General features: G+C 46.7%; 1 protein-coding gene across 8 annotated transcripts in view; it reads left to right on the top strand.

Moving 5' to 3' along the window:
* Nucleotides 1-17,629, top strand: part of DEPDC5 (DEP domain containing 5, GATOR1 subcomplex subunit) — a 121,971-nt gene that overhangs the window by 84,345 nt on the left and 19,997 nt on the right. For 5 of the 8 annotated variants that reach the window (XR_015767028.1, XM_088019710.1, XM_088019709.1 and 2 more), the window contains 4 exons: nt 1,761-1,869; nt 4,940-5,005; nt 14,802-14,956; nt 17,097-17,174. Coding sequence is in view for 7 of the 8 variants with exons in the window: in XM_088019710.1 (XP_087875836.1) it covers nt 1,761-1,869; nt 4,940-5,005; nt 14,802-14,956; nt 17,097-17,174 (408 nt within the window). In the remaining variant the exon portion in view is untranslated. The remainder of the gene's footprint in view (nt 1-1,760; nt 1,870-4,939; nt 5,006-14,801; nt 14,957-17,096; nt 17,175-17,629) is intronic. The other 3 variants (XM_088019711.1, XM_028124664.2, XM_028124663.2) reach the window with 1 other exon arrangement.

Genomic DNA, 17,629 nt, shown 5'->3' with positions numbered 1-17,629 from the left:
TTCAAGTGTGTTGGAATTGTGGTTATGTTTTTTCAAAAGTTATTTTTTTTTTAGGGATGCAGTGCATACTGAAGTTCTTGTGGATGAAATAATATGTATGAGTTTTGCGTCAAAATAATTGGGATGTGTAGATAAGGGGTATAGATGAAACATGATTGGCTCTAAGTATATAGTTTGGGGGGCTGGGTTTGTAGGGACTATCTTAGCCTTTTTACTTGTGTTTGTGTTTGAAATTTTTCCATAATACAAAGTAGGGGGGAAAAAGTATAACAGGTTACCATGGAAACTGATTTTTAATCTCCGGTATGAGATTACTTGACAATCTGTAACAAACATGTCAGAATGTAAGAGTAGGGCAGTCTCACAGACTGGGTTCTTGGGGAGGCAGACTGAGATGGAGTTTAACATGCAGGATGTTTATTAAGGCAAGTCCGTGGGCTCAGGACGTGCGGGAGGGAGGAGGAAGTAGACAGAGGGAGAAGTCCAGGTGCAGTGCAGGGCCAGGGACAGCCTTGGGCCACCTCACTCAAGCCCTGGAGCTAGAACATAAGTGCTTCAGGGATGAGCCCAGTTGGACCAACATGGCCAGACCTATACAACCCCTCATTGATCATTCATTGTCTATGGGCCACTGCGGGGTGGGGGGTGGGGCAGCAAGAGCTCTGCAGCTGGGGCTGTCCCTGAAGGGGCTGACAGCTGAGTCAGCTGGACAATATGCCCAGCCACTGTGGCAGCAAGGCCACAGCAGAGGGATCTGGGCCGTGCCTCACAGTGTCCACCACATGAAGTATATGTTGCAATAATAATGAAGATTTGAGACTATATATAACCTGAGACTTCTGGAATCTATGAAATAAAAATTCAGTGATGTGTTGAAGCAGTCTAATTTGGGGGAGCATTTAAGTTACAGTGACCCATAGTTATTTTTAGTACAGAGAAAAGGAAAATAAACATGGAAATATGCTTTTATGTGCATCAGAACTGAGATGGGATAAGATGTCCTAAGAAACCATAGCTGTCTTGGGTCATGAGATAGTGCCTGTTAGATTTGTGTGGTTGGGGGGGTGGGGCAGGGATATAAGGGCGTGCATTTGAAAAATTAACATACAAACCTTCCAAATGTATGGGGAGTCAACACATTTCCTCATATAGTTTATGTCATACGTTAATGCAACCCTAATTTTCAGAATGTGCTTCTGCTGGTATATTTAAGAAAAACCGAGAACAAGTCTTCCCAGCAGATTAAAAAAATGGTGTTTATGGATGGAGTCACTCACACCATGTCACATCACTTTTCAAAGTAATAGGTACCGCCATAAGTGCTTTTTAAGTTGGGTGCTTTCGGGGTGCCTGGGTGGCTCGGTCGTTAAGCGTCTGCCTTCAGCTCAGGTCATGATCCCGGGGTCCTGGGATCGAGCCCCTCATTGGACTCCCTGCTTGGCCGGAAGCCTGCTTCTCCTTCTCCCACTCCCCCTGCTTGTGTTCCTTCTCTCGCTGTGTCTCTCTCTGTCAAATAAATAAATAAAATCTTTTAAAAAATAAATAAATAAACTGGGCTCTTTTCTTCTTTACCTTGGAGGACTGTTGATTGTTCAGGACAATGAAGGCAATTAAGGGTATTTGTCGGGCCTGAAGGAGAAACAGAGCACAAGTGTGTGTTTCAGAGCCGACAACAGAACTGCCTTCATTTCATCTTGGCTGACGTGGACCCTTTACCAGGGGGCTTTCAGCAAGCTACAGACATGTTTTTCATCTTTCAGGTGTCTAGGAGAACAGCAGGCAGCTGTGCTTGGTGCCAAGAGCTCCTCCCAGCCAGCTGAGAGCAGCAGTGTTGCCATGACTCCCACCTACGTGGACAGCCCACGAAAGGTAAAGGGGGCCACTCCAGCACGGAGCTGCCTCGTGCTCTCAGGGACCCGATGTGGAGGGTCGTTCGAATCCAGGGATGAAATGTGCTGAGGATTTGGATGAATTCTACCCTAAACCCTCTTAAGCATTATGATTTTTGTGGAAGCAGTTTCTGCTCGCAGTTGTAAGGAAGTTAACTGCTAGATAAATGCAGATACAATATAGTCAAGCTCAACTATATTGGTCAAGTCCCAAGATCTGGCTTGAGCTGTGAAATTGGCCATCTGGTTTTCCTTCAGCCACATCTTTGGCTCTCCCAGACAGGAGGTAGAAAGCTGGTGGGGCAGCTCCTATGAGAGCTCACTCTTTGTTAAAGAAATTCCTATCAGTCTGCTTAAACTCCTGAGAAATATAGTCAAATGGAAGCATCTCCTGGGGGAAAAGATCAAAACGTGGGCCTTGGGCCTCTGTATGGAATAGCAAGTACAGTAAAGGGGCCCAAAACTCCATAGGTCAGGCTTTTTGTATCCTTTAAGATCAATAAACTTCGCTCTGTCTACTCATTCAGGGAAATTCAGAGTGTGAGATCATTCTGGTATGGGCGTCACGGTGAGCTGACTGTGCATTCTCTTACCTGGTCTCTATCACTAGAAGATGAAGGAGATTCAATAGATATATTTTATTTTTCAAAACTGTGGCCAACTTGTATACTTGTAGATCTGTCTATGGATTTGTTTATTTCACTTCTTACCTTGAAAATTTTCTAGTCATTAAGTATTTTTCAAAAGCATGATTTTTAAAAAATACATAATATTTCATCATATGGCTAGACCTTCATTTATATTTTTTGTTAAAAATGTAGATGGTTTCTGATTTTTAAAAAGAAGTTTGGTAATTATTCCTTAAGTTTTTACAGTTATTCTGCCCGGTATCACAATTATAAATAATACTGCAAACTACGTCCATGCACATAATTATTTGACCACCTCTCTTATTATTTCCTTGGGATAAATTTATCCCACAAGGATGGAGGGATTAAAATCCGAGAAAGAGGGATGCCTGGGTGGCTCAGTCGTTAAGCGTCTGCCTTCGGCTCAGGTCATGATCCCAGGGTCCTGGGATCAAGCCCTGCGTCAGGCTCCCTGCTTGGCGGGAAGCCTACTTCTCCCTCTCCCACTCCCCCTGCTTGTGTTCCCTCTCTCTCTGTGTCTCTCTCTGTCAAATAAATAAAAATCTTAAAAAAATAAAATAAAATAAAATCCAAGAAAGAGTGAGTATCAACTGAGACTATAAGCAGCTTATGTATTCTATAGACCAGAGGTTGGCAAATCTAAATAAACATTTTAGGCTTTGTGAGCCGAGGCAAGATCAGGGCTATATGTAGGCACTTTTTTTTTTTTTAATGTTAGGTACTTCTATATCCATTTAAAATTTTAAAACCCACCCTTAGCTTACAGACTATAATACACCAGTGGCCTGCAGGTTGTAGTTTGCTCACCCAGCTCTAGGAAGTGACTTTAGGTATAGTCCCAAGGATAGTCTCTGCATAAAGAATGATCTGTCCGGCAAGAAAGAATCTTTGCACATATACATAAATCTCAGCAGCATTAGCCCCTCTGCTTCTATATGTTCTAGCAGAGAAGGGACACAGATGAAACAGTGAGAATGCATAGGCACCCTGTGTGCTACCCACTAGCTGTTACCCATATTTATTGCCATCTTTGAGGATGAGAACCAGTGTCTGGGACAGGCCTGAGAAGTAGAGAACTTATAGAACCACAAGCATTAAGGTTAAAATGCACCAATGGCCAAATATTAGATTGCCGTTTAGAACATTCTTCTCATTTTCCAACTGAATGCTAAAATCCACCTGGGTGATTATCATTTGTGGCAGATGTAGATCCCCAAATGGTCAAAGGGAAGCGAAGATGTTATGAGATGGTCAAAGGGAACGCCTCTAGGTGATATACTCAGAAATGCCAACAGTGTCTCCAGTTAGCATCTTGTGTTAGGGTGCAGAGAGCGGTCCCTGAAATTGCATCTCCATAGCCACGCGTGTCCATGGTTTGTTACTTGAGTTCGAAGTGGTTGATGGGAAATGGCAGCAGTATTGATAAAATGGACCCCCGCATAGTTCAGTGATTCTACTTTGAGAATTGAAGAAAAGTTGTAAGAAAGCGGAACTTCAGACTTATCAAGTGCCATTTCCAAATTTCAGTGATAGAATTTAACTAACAAGTAAAAATATTTGGAAGGGACAAAAAGACACTTCTTGACTTTAAGAAAGATGAAAGGAGGGGTCTTCAGGAAAGTCCTCTATGTCATTTTTGTTTCAAATACATGGCAGCCTGGACCCCACAAGACTAGGGTTGGGAGGGGAAGGTAGCTTCAGAACTCTCCCACCTCCCCACCCCCACCCTATGAATGCATATGTTTCTGACACTATATATGTCTCAGCTTCTTGGTTATTTTGTTACACAAACCAGTGGAGGAGAAGGTATTGCTGCTTCTGGATCCCAACTTTTCCTGCTGTTGAATCCTCTTCTCCCATCTGGCTGCCATGTTTATTAACTGAAAACCTCAAACCTCTGTATGTCTCCAAGAGGGCTGCTGGTCACCCAGCCAGGTGGGAGGCCAGGAAGCGACCCCTGAAGGCTTTCCCCCACCATCCCCACCAAGCAGCTCTGTGGCCTTTTCCTCTCTGTTGACATAGGTCTGAAGAAAGTTCAGAGCTATGTGGGAGGGTGCAACATCCAAGCCGGGCTCTGATGAGACCTGAGGGAGCTTGGACGCACCTTCTATCCCTGTGCTTGCTCCCACACAGATGGGACATTCTGCCCAGGAAGGTGTGAGTTCCCGCTAATGCTTTGCATTTGGATATGGTCTTTCTGGGTGGATATCTCTCTCTCTCTCTGTTTCCCCTCCATTCCCCTCACGTGCCCTTGTTTCTCTCCTTCCCTCCTTGTTTTTATTTTTATTTTTTTCTTTCGCCACCTCCCCTCCCCCCGACGGCTCACCATGGGTCCACACTCGCCCCTCACTCCCTCGCATTCGCTGCTGCTGCTGCTGCTTCCTCCTCCTCTGACTTCAGGACGGGGCCTTCTTTATGGAGTTTGTCCGCAGCCCGCGCACAGCGTCGTCCGCCTTCTACCCACAGGTCAGTCAAACTCGGAGGGCTCTGCAGCCCGGGCATGCCTGTCCCATCAGCAGAGGCCTTCTGCTCGGCTCTGAACACATGGAAGTGGGCTGAAACTGAGTTTGAAGGGCAGCTGAAATTGAATTCGGTCTCAGAGGTGTGCAGTCCCTCCCGTGGGGTCGGCGGCGGCAAAGGGGGATGCAAATGGTTAATGCAGGAGAGCAGACGAGCACATCAGCATTGATGCTCGCGTGTCCCAAGTCTGCCTGTCTGTTCCGTGTGGTTGCCACTGAGTCTCTGCCACATCAGCAGCATCTTCCCTTTTAGGTGTTTTGTCCATATAATATAAGCAACGTAAAGTATGCTTTCTTAAGAACTGAACACTTAACTTTTTTCCTCCAAGTATAACCTGATAAATTCATAGCAGTGTGGCAGGAAGTGGTGAGAAACAGCAAGCATTTATCAATAGGCATACGCTTCGTCATAGGCTAATGGTGGATGAACCTGGGCAGCTCGCCTCGCCTCTAGACTTCCCTTAACTCATTTGTCAAATAAAGGGTTTAGAGCAGACCTCCATAGGCCTTCCAAGATTAAACAGTCTTCAGTTGCTCTGTGCCAAACACGTAGTATTCTCTCATTTCATCCTCACTACATGGCCTGTGAGTTAATTTATCCTAAGTTGATACATGGAGAAATTGGAGGACAAAGAAGTTGTGCTTTACACAGTACAGAGTAGAGCTGGGATTTAAATCCAGGACCAACAGGCTTGACTCGTGACCCCTGCTCTGTAATTGGCTTTAGTAATTACTGTTCTGACAGGTCCTAGGGGAAGAGAAACTGGACTCTCTGCCCTTTATCAAGGCCCCTAAGTATATGAAATTGACTTAGTTACAGAGATTTGAAAGAGTTGAGAGGGTTTATGGAGAAACAGGTGGACTAAGGAGGATGGGACTTGGGGGGTTCAAGGGCAAAGGTTAAGGGATCCCTATTTGGTGAAAGTCAGAAAGCCAACATTGAGTCCTTACTCTGTCGGCTACTGTGCAAAGGGCTTTGCACACACAGTCTTCACAACAGTCTATGAGGTGTAGATGTTATCACGCCATTTTCCAGATAAAGAAACTGAGGCTTAATACATTACCTGGTCAAAGGCACACAAGTCGTGAGTGGCTGAGCCCCTGCACCATTTAGCACACTGTGCCTGGAGGGAAAAGGGGTAGTGAGCATTGGAATCTTCCCTTTCTTAAGAGGTCGGGTGATGCCGTGCCTGTCTGTGCAGGTCTTCAGAGGTCTGTGCTTGCCTTTTCCCAGTGAGCTGTGTGACCCTGGCCAAATCCTGATCGGGATCTGAGTTCTAATCAGGAATCTCTGATCTCTGAGTGTGGGAGGTATGCTGCATTTTTGGTGTAAATCAAACTCAGGGTGGACTTATTAACCTTTTGCTTTCTAACAAGAGACTCTGGTGAAAAGTTTTGGACTTGGGTTAGAATTTAACATAAGAAAAATCAGCAGAGCCAGAAGAGAATTGTTTTATGAGTCCCGTAATAATGTAGCAGTCCCCACAGCTTCACATGGCGGAATTCCAGATGGAACAAAAATGACAAGTTCTCACAGTTGGAAATCACATATAAAAATGAGCTGTTGGGAGAGGCACGTGAATAAAGTTTATATGACTGGCCAAGTGTGTTGTTAAGCTTACATATAAATCAAAAAATTGTCTCTGCTCGTATATAGTAAGGGATCCTCTATACTGATACAAAATGAAATTGTGCTTGATTTGTTTTTGTTTGTTTTATTTATTATTGTTGTGTTAAAAGATACGTAACATGGAATTTGCTGTGTTTGTTTTCTAACACGGTGCAGGGAGAGGGGCACTGAAGTCAGAGGGCTCCTTTCAGATTTCGTCTTCAGCACTGTACCAGGGAGCTGCTTTAGGCATGTGAATTAACCTCCTGAACCTCAGTTTCCTCATTTGAAGGAAATAAAAATATCTTCTTTGTAGTGTAGTTTTGAGGGTTAGAAAGAATATGCATTTCTCAACAGACTTCAAGGGAATGAAATCCTATAAAGCATTTTTCTGTGCACAAAGCAGTTAAGTAGCAGGTCAAGGACAACTAGATAACCAGAAAAGCCCCACATATTTGGAAACTTAGGTAACACACTTCTAATAAAGCCTGAGGCAGGAACAATATTGCATGTTGCATGGGATGTGGTGGCCAGATACTGGCTGGGATTAGGATAGGATTCCTACTGTGCCAGGTTTCCGTGTCCATTTCAGACAGCTGCTTATTAGAGCCTACTCCCCCATTCCTGCAGCCCCTGCTCTCCACCCTAATTCCCGGACGAGGAAGTACAAAGAGTGTGTCATGAGCTCCTTAAGAGAATGGTGCTACATGTTAAAAGACTGTCAGTAGGGGCACCTGGAAGGCTCAGTTGGGCATCTGTCTTTGGCTCGGGTCATGATCCTGGGGTCCTGGGATCGGGCCCCACGTTGGGCTCTCTGCTCGGCAGGGAGCCTGCTTCTCCCTCTCCCTCTGCCTGCCACTCTCTCTTTCTCTGTCAAGTAAGTAGATTAAAAAAATTTTTTTTCTTAAAAAAAAAAAAAAAGACTGTCAGTGTATAGGCTCTGGCATCAGACTGGTTGTGAGCCTTTTGGCAGCTATACTAACCTCCCTGAACCTCAGGTTTCTCATCTGTAGAATGGGACTAATTGTGTTTTCTTTGTAGGATTGCTGCGAGAGGGAACTGAGATGAAGCATCTGTGTGGTTAGCTCAGACCCTGGCACGTAGGAAATCCCCCATACGTGTTATCTGTGTGTGGGAGAGGCGGGGGGGACGGGGGCTGGGGGTACCAGGTAGTGAACCAGCTTGATTGGGCCAGTCAGCTATTTTCCCTGAGTGTGTGTGTGTGTAAAAATGTGCTGGGCCTGGGTGACCTCCCTTATGCCTTTTATCTCTGAAATTCTGGGGTGACCCTGTTGGACCTCATAAAAGTAAGTCCTGCAGCTCTGAGTCGCCAGGGTGTTGCCTGTGATTTTTGCCCTTCACAATAGCTCTCTGCTGAGAAGGGGTTCCTTGTGGCCAAGGGGGAGGAGGGCATCACCCAAACTCTGACTCTGCTCAGGGTAGGAAGTGCCTGTAAAATTAAAACAGACAGCAGTGCGCAGAGGGTTCCAGGGAACAGGGCTGTGCACCGGTCTTGGAAAATAGGTTCCTTGTGCCACCAATTCATCATTCTAATGATAATGAACACGTCACTCTGTCTGATAACTGGAACAGAACTACACAGTTCTCTCTGTGCCCTGCTCTCTGGAAATCGATTTTTATCATCACAAACTGACATAAGAATTTGGAGGGCATGAGAAGCCTTTGGTAATGAGATTTTCCTCAGAAGTCAGCCTGATACCTTTAGTCTGCAGTTTGGAGCCTGAGGGAATATCACAGTCAAGCAGAACAGGCTCCTGCCACCTGAGGCCTGAGCTGATGTTAGGCCCTCTTTCCTCCCCCCATCCCCTGACCCCCAGCCAGTCACTCTCACAAGCAGGCATGGGGCTCAGGGGCTCAGTCCAGTAAGGACTCACCTGCTTCTCTCTTTCACTTCCATCACCACCGCCCCGCCCCCAGTCCCTATGACCATTTCTCATCCTGGTCCTGAAGGAGCCTCCAGCATGGTCTCCTTGCTTCCATCCTGGCCCTCGTCAGTCTGTTTCCCAGCCTGCATCCAGGGTTTACCTTTCCACGGTGTATTAGCTTGGACTGCTGTAACAGAACACCATAGACTAGGGGCTTAAACAGCGCATTGGCTTCTTACAGTTCTGGAGGCTGAGAAGTCCAAGATCAAGGTGATGACACATTCACTTCCTGGTGAGGGCCCTCTTCTGGCTTGCAGAGGGCCACCTTCTCCTGTGTCCTCAGGTGGCAGACAGAGCGAGCTCTGGTCTCTTCTCTTATAAAGACATTAATCCCATCATGGCTTTACCCCCATGGCCTCATCTAAACCTAATCAGTTCCCGAAGGCCCCACCCCCAAATATAATCACTTAGGGATTAGGGCTTCAACATATGAGTTTTGGGGGCACACATTCAGTCTATCCTTTCTTTCCTTTAGGATAAAGGCCAAAATACTTACGATGGCCTGGAAGGGCCTCCATGATCAAGGCCCTCCCTCCCTTTCCAGTCTTGTCTTCTGTCATCCTCTTCTTCACTCTGGGGCTCTGGTGACAGGAACCTTTCTCCACACTGCTCTAGGCACCAGCTTTCCTGCCGCAATGCCTTGCACACACTATTCCCTCTGTGCCTGGTTAGCTCCTGGCCAGCTAGTGAAATCCTCCGTCTTAGAGTCACACAGCTCCGGTGCTCCTCCTTTCCCCTCTTCTCCCAGTTCTACCTCTGTGTTTGTAGGACTGGATTTGATTAGTGCCCGACTTCATGAGACCGTAAGCCTGTAAGCGCTCATAGGGCGGCTGCCATGTCTGTGTTGCTCCCTGTTGATTCTTCAGCACCTAGCCTGGCATTTAGGAGGGGCTCAGTAAGTGCTATCTTAGAAATACTGATGGCGGAGATAGACACAAAAATGTTTATTTAAACAATGGAACAGAAAAAAAAAAAAATGGAACCCTTTCTTTCCTGGTGGATAATTTACACCAAACCCTGAACTATCACCCGACAAACATGGAACCATTCTGGCTTAAGTATGTGGGGGATTGGAGAAGGCTCCCAGCCCCCAGCAGGTGCGCCCTGTGATGGCCCCAGCAATGTACCGCAGGTCCCCAGGCTTTTGCAGAGTGCACTTTGAAGCCACGGCTGTTAGGGCCGCAGTTTTCTGCGTGCTCGTGGGAGCCCTGGGAAGTCAGCGTTGGTGACCAAAAATGGACTTTTTACCCTTTGATCTGTTTTCTCTCTTTGGAGACCTGAGTGAACAAAAAGCTCATGTCCCCGGGGGCTCAGTTTCCCCCACCCCTGGAGGACCTTAGGGTCATATTAATCAACTGTTTCCCTCTCCTAAACCCTGCACCGTCAGTCAGGTTCTTATCAGAAATCTACGTGCAAGACTTTTGCCAGGAGCACAATTTTACGTGCAGGACATTCATTTCATTCCCAGCTCCTGAAAACATGTTCAGCCTTGCTGTGCATTTTTAATTTTTGAAGTGGTTGGAAATATTTAAAAATCAGGAGGTTTCATACAGAAACCAGGTTTCTCTCTTGTATTGTAAAATAAGCTAGACATGGGGCCTGGCTTCCTTCCCGGCAACAGTCACAGGGCCTTGGAGCAGCCTGTGGCCTTTCCTTTTCTTTTCCTTTTTTAATAGCCAGCTGTGCCAATATAGATCTATGGTCCCTATACATATTTTTGTTTGCCACCTTTGCTCTAGAACAGTGTTGTCCAATAGAACTTTCTGCCATGATGGAAATGTTCTGTATCTGTGCTATCCAACACAGATGGCTAGTCACACATGACTAGTGAGCATTTGACAAGAGGCTGGTACAACTGAGGAACTGAATTTTACATTTTAATTTATATTTGAATAGCCACATATAGCTAGTAGCTACTGTATTGCATGGAACAGGTCTAGACATTTAAAATGTTATCATCGAAGTACTTATTTTTTTTTAAGATTTTATTTATTTGAGAGAGAGAATGAGATAGAGAGAGCATAAGAGGGGGGAGGGTCCGAGGGAGAAGCAGGCTCCTCGCCGAGCAGGGAGCCCCATGCGGGACTCGAACCCGGGACTCCAGGATCATGACCTGAGCCAAAGGCAGTCGCTTAACCAACTGAGCCACTCAGGCGCCCGGAAGTACTTATTGAGACTCTAGAATGTCATGTTTTTCCTACCCTTGTTTACTCTTTTTCTCACTTTTTCTATCATTGTTCACTGGATTTTCTCATGTATTTATTTTATTTTATTATATGTCTATTTATTGAAAATCTCTTCCTTTTTTTTAGAGTGGTGCTGAGATATGAAAATATAAATAACCACTCAGAATCAGAGGCTGGGATGGACATATAGGAGAGGGAAGATATACCTGTGAAGAAAATGTGGTTCAATTGAGATCAGAAATCTCGAGCTCCTCCTGGGCATAGAGCTGTCCTAATATGGACATTCCTTGTTTAATGTCTGTTTTTCTTTCCCACTCCCACATGGCAAGCTCCATGAGGGTAGCGGGGAGAGGTTTGATTGGAAGGATATTCCGTCCTTCCCTGATATTACAAACCTCGGGAAACCTGGCTATGGAGCTGGGAGTTACTCCTGAGCTCTCTGAATATGAGATTCTGTCATGGGTCCCTTTATAATGCCTCTGAATGCCCTAAAGGAGCCAGGTGAGGGGAAAGCCTATTTTGTCTCCAGGTAAGACATAGCAGTATGTTATGTCTCTACCCACCCTTGAGGTACAGTTAGAGTGCTGGGCTGGCGGATCTGGCAGCTTCCTGGTGGCTGACAGTCCTCCAGCATAAGAAAGTGGGGCTCTGACAGGCACACAAGTTGGAGGGTCCTTGGGGGTGCCTGTTGTAGATGGTGCTAACCTCTAAGACATCCCTGGTGGAGCTCCATCCCTCATCTTCTCCCACGGCTTTGGGCGTGTGGGAAAGGGGAAGGAGACTGGGGATTGGTGTTGCTGATGAGGGTTTGTTTAATTAACTAAATCCCTGACTTTATTTGGGTTTCACCAGTTTGTCTCTTAATGTCCTTTTTCTGTTCCAGTCTCCAATCCAGGGGTACCAAGTTGCATTTAGTTTTCATGTCTCCCCAGTGTCCTCTGGTCTGTGAGTTTCTCAGTCTTTCCTTGTTTTTTAATGACGTAGAGAGTCTTGAGGAGCCCTGGATAGATATCCTGCAGAATGCCTCTGATTCTGGGCTGGTTTGATGTTTTTCTCATGGTAGAGTTATAGGTTCTTGACAAGACTACCTCAGCAGTGAAGTATGCTTCTCATCACATCATATCAGGGGGTACATGGGATCCACACATCACTGGTCACAGGAACCTTCATCACTTGGTGATGTAGTATTTGTCACCTGTCTCCATTATGAAGTTACTATTTTTCCCTTTCTATACTCTGTTCTTTGGAAGCAAGTCCCTAACTGTAGCCTACTCAAAAGAGGATAGAGAGATTCAACTGTAGCTCCTGAAGGCGGGGGTGTCTACTCAAGTTACATGGAATCCCTCTGTAAGGAGGATTTGGGACAAGGTTCTTAAAATGGAGTTGCCTCTGGGGTGCCTGGCTGGCTCAGTTGGTGGAGCATGTGACTCGATCTCTGGGTTGTGAGTTTGAGCCCCACTTTGGGTGTAGGGATTACTTTAAAATGATTTTTTTTTTTTTTAATGGAGTTGCATCCAACACCAAGCACCTCCCTCTATTTGCCTGTTCTAGGCCTCTGCGCAAAGACTGCCCTTCTGTCTATCCAGCTTTCCTTGGCTTTCTGTTTATTCCGAAAGTTACTTCAGGTAGATTACAGAAGTAAATGCAACCTCCAGAATAAAATGTGACTAAATGGGGAAATATAGGAAAAGAAAAACATAAGATAGGACGTCACCTGAGGTCTTATAAATTATCTAGAGTTTTGTGCTAAATTCAGTCCTGAACTCTCTGGGAGCCAAAGAAAAGTGGGAAATATCTATTCCAGGATTCAGAGTGGTCATCAAGGCAAACCATTTGCTCAGGGGAAGCATAACCTTTCATGGTATTAAGATCTAAGCAGCCTCTTGAAAGATGGACATCATATGATACAGTACAGGGGATCAGGAAGCTATGGGGCAAATCTGACCCACCATCTGCTTTTGTAAATAAATTCTTACCGGAACAGAGCCACGCCCATTCATTTACATTGTCTGGCTGCTTTTGTCCTTCATGCTGAGTTGAGTAGTTTCAACAGGGCCATCTAGCCCACAAAGCCTAAAATAATTGCCCTTTGCTCCTTTACAAAAAATGTTTGCCAATTTCTGATTCAGAGGATAACTCCTGAACCACATTCCTGCTAAAATAAAGCTGTAGGAATCATGTAAATTTCTGGCAGTTTAGGCTGGTGGGGCAGTTCTCAGGTGCTGTAGATGAGAGTTAACCCCACTATATAGGGGTCTGGAAGGTAGCACCTAAGAGCTGGGTCTAGCGCCCCTCAGTTAGCTTCTTCTCATTTAATTTTATGGTATAGTACCCGTTTCTAAGTCTTGCTGGTTAGAGGCAGGTGGTGATTGGTAATTGCAAGCTGCTTCTTGCTGCATTTCTCTGTGTATTTATGGTGCTAGCAAAGTCTGTGTGGTCTTTTTGCAAATCATTCAGCCTGATGTAGGAGAATGGTTCTTTAAGAACTGGGGGCAACTTTGTTTCCCAGGGCACATTTGGTTGTATCTGGAGGTATTTTTAATTGTCACAGCTGGGAATAGGAGGTGGTGATAGGGGGCTGGTATTACCAGCATCTAGTAGGTGAAAGCCAGGGATGCTCCTTAACATCTTATAAGGCACAGGACAGCCCCCCCCGCCCAGACTCATCTGGCCCCTGATGGCAGTGGTGCCAAGGTTGGGACACCCCATTTTAGAAGGAGTGATTTTTACAACATCCAACAAAATATTTGGTAATAGAAGGCTCCATTTAGAAGTACTTAAGAACCCCATGTAAGAGGGACTAGGAGTAAGATTTTTCCTGGAGTGCTCTGAAAGGCTTGCTAGTCTCTCCAGATATCTGCCATGAGGTACAGTACAGCCCTTCTAGGTGAACAGGTCATAGTCCTGTGCTCCAAGACGTTTAAAGGGAATGAGACCAATATAATATTACATGAAGCAAAATTTGGCACCTGCCAGGAGGGGGTTATAGGGATCCAAAGTAGAGAGTAAGAGAGATGGTTTTCCTTTGGGAGCTGGGGTGGAGTCAGAAGACATTTTACTGAGGGAGCAGCATTTGAAATTGCCCTCAAGACTGATGGGGTTTTAGCCTGTGGTTGTAGGGAAGGGCACCTCAGGTCGGCGGAACACACAGATGGGATTAAACACACGGGGTCTCATTTGGCGGGAAATGTGTATGTGGGTGAGTGGCAGGCCATGCGGGGCCATCACAGGTCAGGGCTGTTTGTGCTGGACCCACAAGGCTCTGCAAGTTTGGTAGGCTCATGGGGAGACCTGAAAGATTTCAGAGTCACGGAGTGATGGGATTAGAGCTGTTTTTTTAGGAGGATGAAAATGGAGGTGGCTGGCAGGTAGGGTCTTCAGGGGGAGAGGCTGCAGTCGGGGGAGTCGTGTGGGAGACTGTTACAGCCTCCCCTAGGAGAACAGGCGTGACTTGGACATACATGTGAGTCGGCAGAGGTGAGCGAGGCCATAGGACTAGGCCTCTCTTGAGAGGTGAAGCTGGAGAAGGAAGGGAGCTATCAGATGCCTCTGAGGATTGAGCCTGGGCACTTAGCAGGTTGACTGTCCCACTGACACAGGAAAGGAGGGTTGGGGTGGCAAAGGGTAAGCCATGGTGAGGGAGGGCACTTGCTGGGCTATTCACCCATTTGTCTCTAATTTTGTTCTCTCTCTCCCGCTTCTCAGTCTCACAGGAATGTTTCTGCCTTCCTTACTATTTCTGTGGAGATTTTTCTTTAGTGTAAATCTGTGCTTTGAGTCAGGTGCTGGAGCCATTTCTTTGGTTCTGGGGATTCTCTGTGAACGACGGTTTCCTATCAGCCGTGGCGTGGGGTGCGAGAATTCATGAGACTGGGCTGGATCCCTTTAACTCTTCCACCAGGGACCACTGGGGACTGGGAAGGAGAGAGGAATGGGAAGGATCACGTGTATAAATAGCCTTAAACAATTTTGTTGTTTTGTTCATTTTCAAATCCCTTACAGGTGTCTGTGGACCAGACAGCCACCCCGGTGTTGGACAGCACCAGTTTGGGGGTAAGCGCAGGCCAGTCTGTGGATAGAGGCAACAGCCAGGCCTTTGGAAACTCCCAGAACTCAGGGGAACAGAGCTTCCCCTCTGCAAACTCCAGTGACAGCAGGTGAGATTCAGAATGACCGAACTCATGCTCCTGGGCACTGGGGATGGTCTGGTCTCCAAGGCTGTGGAGCCTGGGAGTCCAGAGTCCCACACCCACGTTCTGACTCAGCCATGAGTTCTGCCTGGAAGCCCGGGGCACTCAGGTCTTAGCAGCACCTGTGTGATGGGGCTACGGTTCTGTGCCCTGCCTGCCTTACCGGACAGCTAACAGGTGCCCACAGAGACACAGGGAAGTGTCAGGCATTGTGCAGGAGTGGGTTTTGGGAAGGGGGCCAGGACCCAGTCTGTCCTGTTGAGTCCAGCACCCAGCCTGACACCTGGTGTGTGACTGCAGATGTCAGTACCGACAGCTTGAGGAAAATGAACGAGCAGCAGATGAGTGGCCGGTTGTATCTGACCACGGCTGTCCTTTTCCTATTCCTGAGTCTCCAGAGGAAGAAGCAGCTGCTTGGACCTCATTTACTTGAGAAAGAGCCCCGGCTTTTAATGCGATTCGTCATATCTGAAAAACTTCTTTTTGATTTCCTGCCCAGTTGTGTTAGCCTTACAGTGTTCTGCCCGCCTCACTGTCCTGCTGACTGAGCAGTCCTTGGCCAAACGGTCTCAGATGTGACTTCTGCACGCCTTCATCTCAGAGCGGAAGGCCCCCCGTGGCAGCTCACCTGGCTGGCCCCAGCCAGCAGCCACCCACTTTCCTTTCTGTCCCTCGGTCTGCTGGTTTTACCTGCAATCTGGTGCAGGGCACCTGACTCCCTCTGGCCAGGAGAGATGAGGATCACTTCAGAGGCAGCAGACAGCCCGGACTGCTCTAGTCTCTTTTGTCCCCCCAGGCCCGTATCCCCGTCAAGCCCGGCTGTGAGTTTTGGCTCTGGACGTGGAGGAGATTGGAAGGCCTGCATAGGGAGGCAGTGTATTTCTCTGCTTCCTCATTGAGCAGCAGGTTTTGTTCTGCTTTTGGAAGAAAAGGGAAACTGGGGATTCTTAGGCTGGAGATGGAGAAGACCAAAAATGACACAAATCAGGACCGATGACGAAAATGACAAAGAACAGGTCCCATTTTGTGATAAAGAACTGACTAGCAGTTGGTACTGCCCCTTGGGAAATGGGCTGCATAGAGGAGCTAAGTTCTTTGCCATTGAAGACGTTCGTGCAGACGGGACAGCCTCTTGTTCAGACTTTTGTAGTGGGGACGCAGGCATTAGAGAGAAGTTCTCTTTGTGTGTGCGGGGTGGTCTTCACAGGCTTTTTTTAACCTGAGGTTCTGAAATGCTCCACTGAGTCCTGGACCCTCCAAATAGGAAGAGGGGGCTGAGACTGAGGAAAGGGAGAGGTTTTATGGACTTGAGGAGCTTCTGGAATAAGCCCCAGGTTTGGTATGGTAGGCTGCTAGGAGTGTCCCACGCCCAGTGATCTGGGCTCAGCTGCTGAGTATTACGCATATTTAAAGGTACTGCCAGACCACTGAGGAAGAACTCAGGCGGAAGAAAGATCTGGGCTCTGGAAACAGGCAGATCTGGAGTCAAACCCGAACCCTGACACCTCCCAGCTCTTCAACCTTCACCTGCACCTTTAACGTCTCAGAGTTTCAAAAAGTTGACGTTGTTGTTATTGTTCAGTATTGTTTATCATTTGGGGCTTTGTGGGTATCAGCCCTACGCACAGCCTCACAACACCCCCAAAAGATAGGAATAATATCATCCCCGTCTTCAGATGAGGAAACTAGAGTCCCTCCGGCTGACAAGTGATGATACTGGAATTCTGTCTCCCCTGCTCTTACCAGGTTACCTAGTGTTCTCTGGTGAGGTTAAATGGTGGGGAAAGTCTTGGGGGTAAAACCAGAGCTGTCCAGGGAGCTCTCTTAGAAGTGGTTGAGGCGTTATTAGAAGGGGAGATGCCTATTAAGGAAAGCAAGTTTGGACACAAAACCACTTTGATTCTTTTTTTTTAATCTTAATGTGTACGCTTTGGAAGTAGGAAACCCCCTGTGAGATAGCCCTAGGATGTAGCTGCCCAGGATTTGCTTGAACGCCTTCAGTATCAGTGTCATCCTTGGCCTCCAGCTCTGTAAGAAGTAGGGAGAATGGTCCCTGAGGTTCGTGCTCTTGCCCCCTTGCTTTGCTGACTGGACACTCTGTTTACAGCTCTCAGCAGCCGGCAGCAAGCTCCTTAACCTCATCCTCCACCCTGACAGAGATCCTAGAAGCCATGAAACACCCCTCGTAAGTGGTTCGTCACATGTAGGAGTGTAAGGGCGGGAGGATCTCACAGCCCTGAGCCACGGTGACGCTCAGATGCTCAGGCAGTGTGATTTGGTGGATTCATAGCTGGCTGTATTGTTCACCAGTTGTGAGACCCAGCATAAGTTACTTGACCTCTCTGAGCCTTTATTACCTTGTTTGTAAAATGGGATACTTGTGGTTAAGTCGCAGGTTTGGCCTAAGGATTAAATGAAATAATACATAAATTACCTAGTATAATGCTTGACAGCTATAGGTAATTCTCTTAAATGTCAGATCCGTCTTCCTTCCTCTTCTCCTTTCCCCCCATAACACCTCCTTTTGTCCTGTCTTGCAGATTTCTGTGGGTTTAGGAATAGTGTAGAGAAATTGTACCGTGCGGAGCCTTACTTCAGATATTAAATGCTCTAGTGGGAGTCCCTCCTTTTTCATGTTCT

The sequence above is a fragment of the Eumetopias jubatus genome, unplaced genomic scaffold, assembly GCF_037043125.1.
Source record: "Eumetopias jubatus isolate StellerSeaLion01/CBP00866 unplaced genomic scaffold, mEumJub1_p1.0 scaffold_16, whole genome shotgun sequence".
NCBI lineage: Eukaryota > Metazoa > Chordata > Mammalia > Carnivora > Otariidae > Eumetopias > Eumetopias jubatus.
The sequence above is the reverse complement of the archived record's forward strand: the minus strand, read 5'-3'. Positions and strand labels throughout refer to the sequence as shown.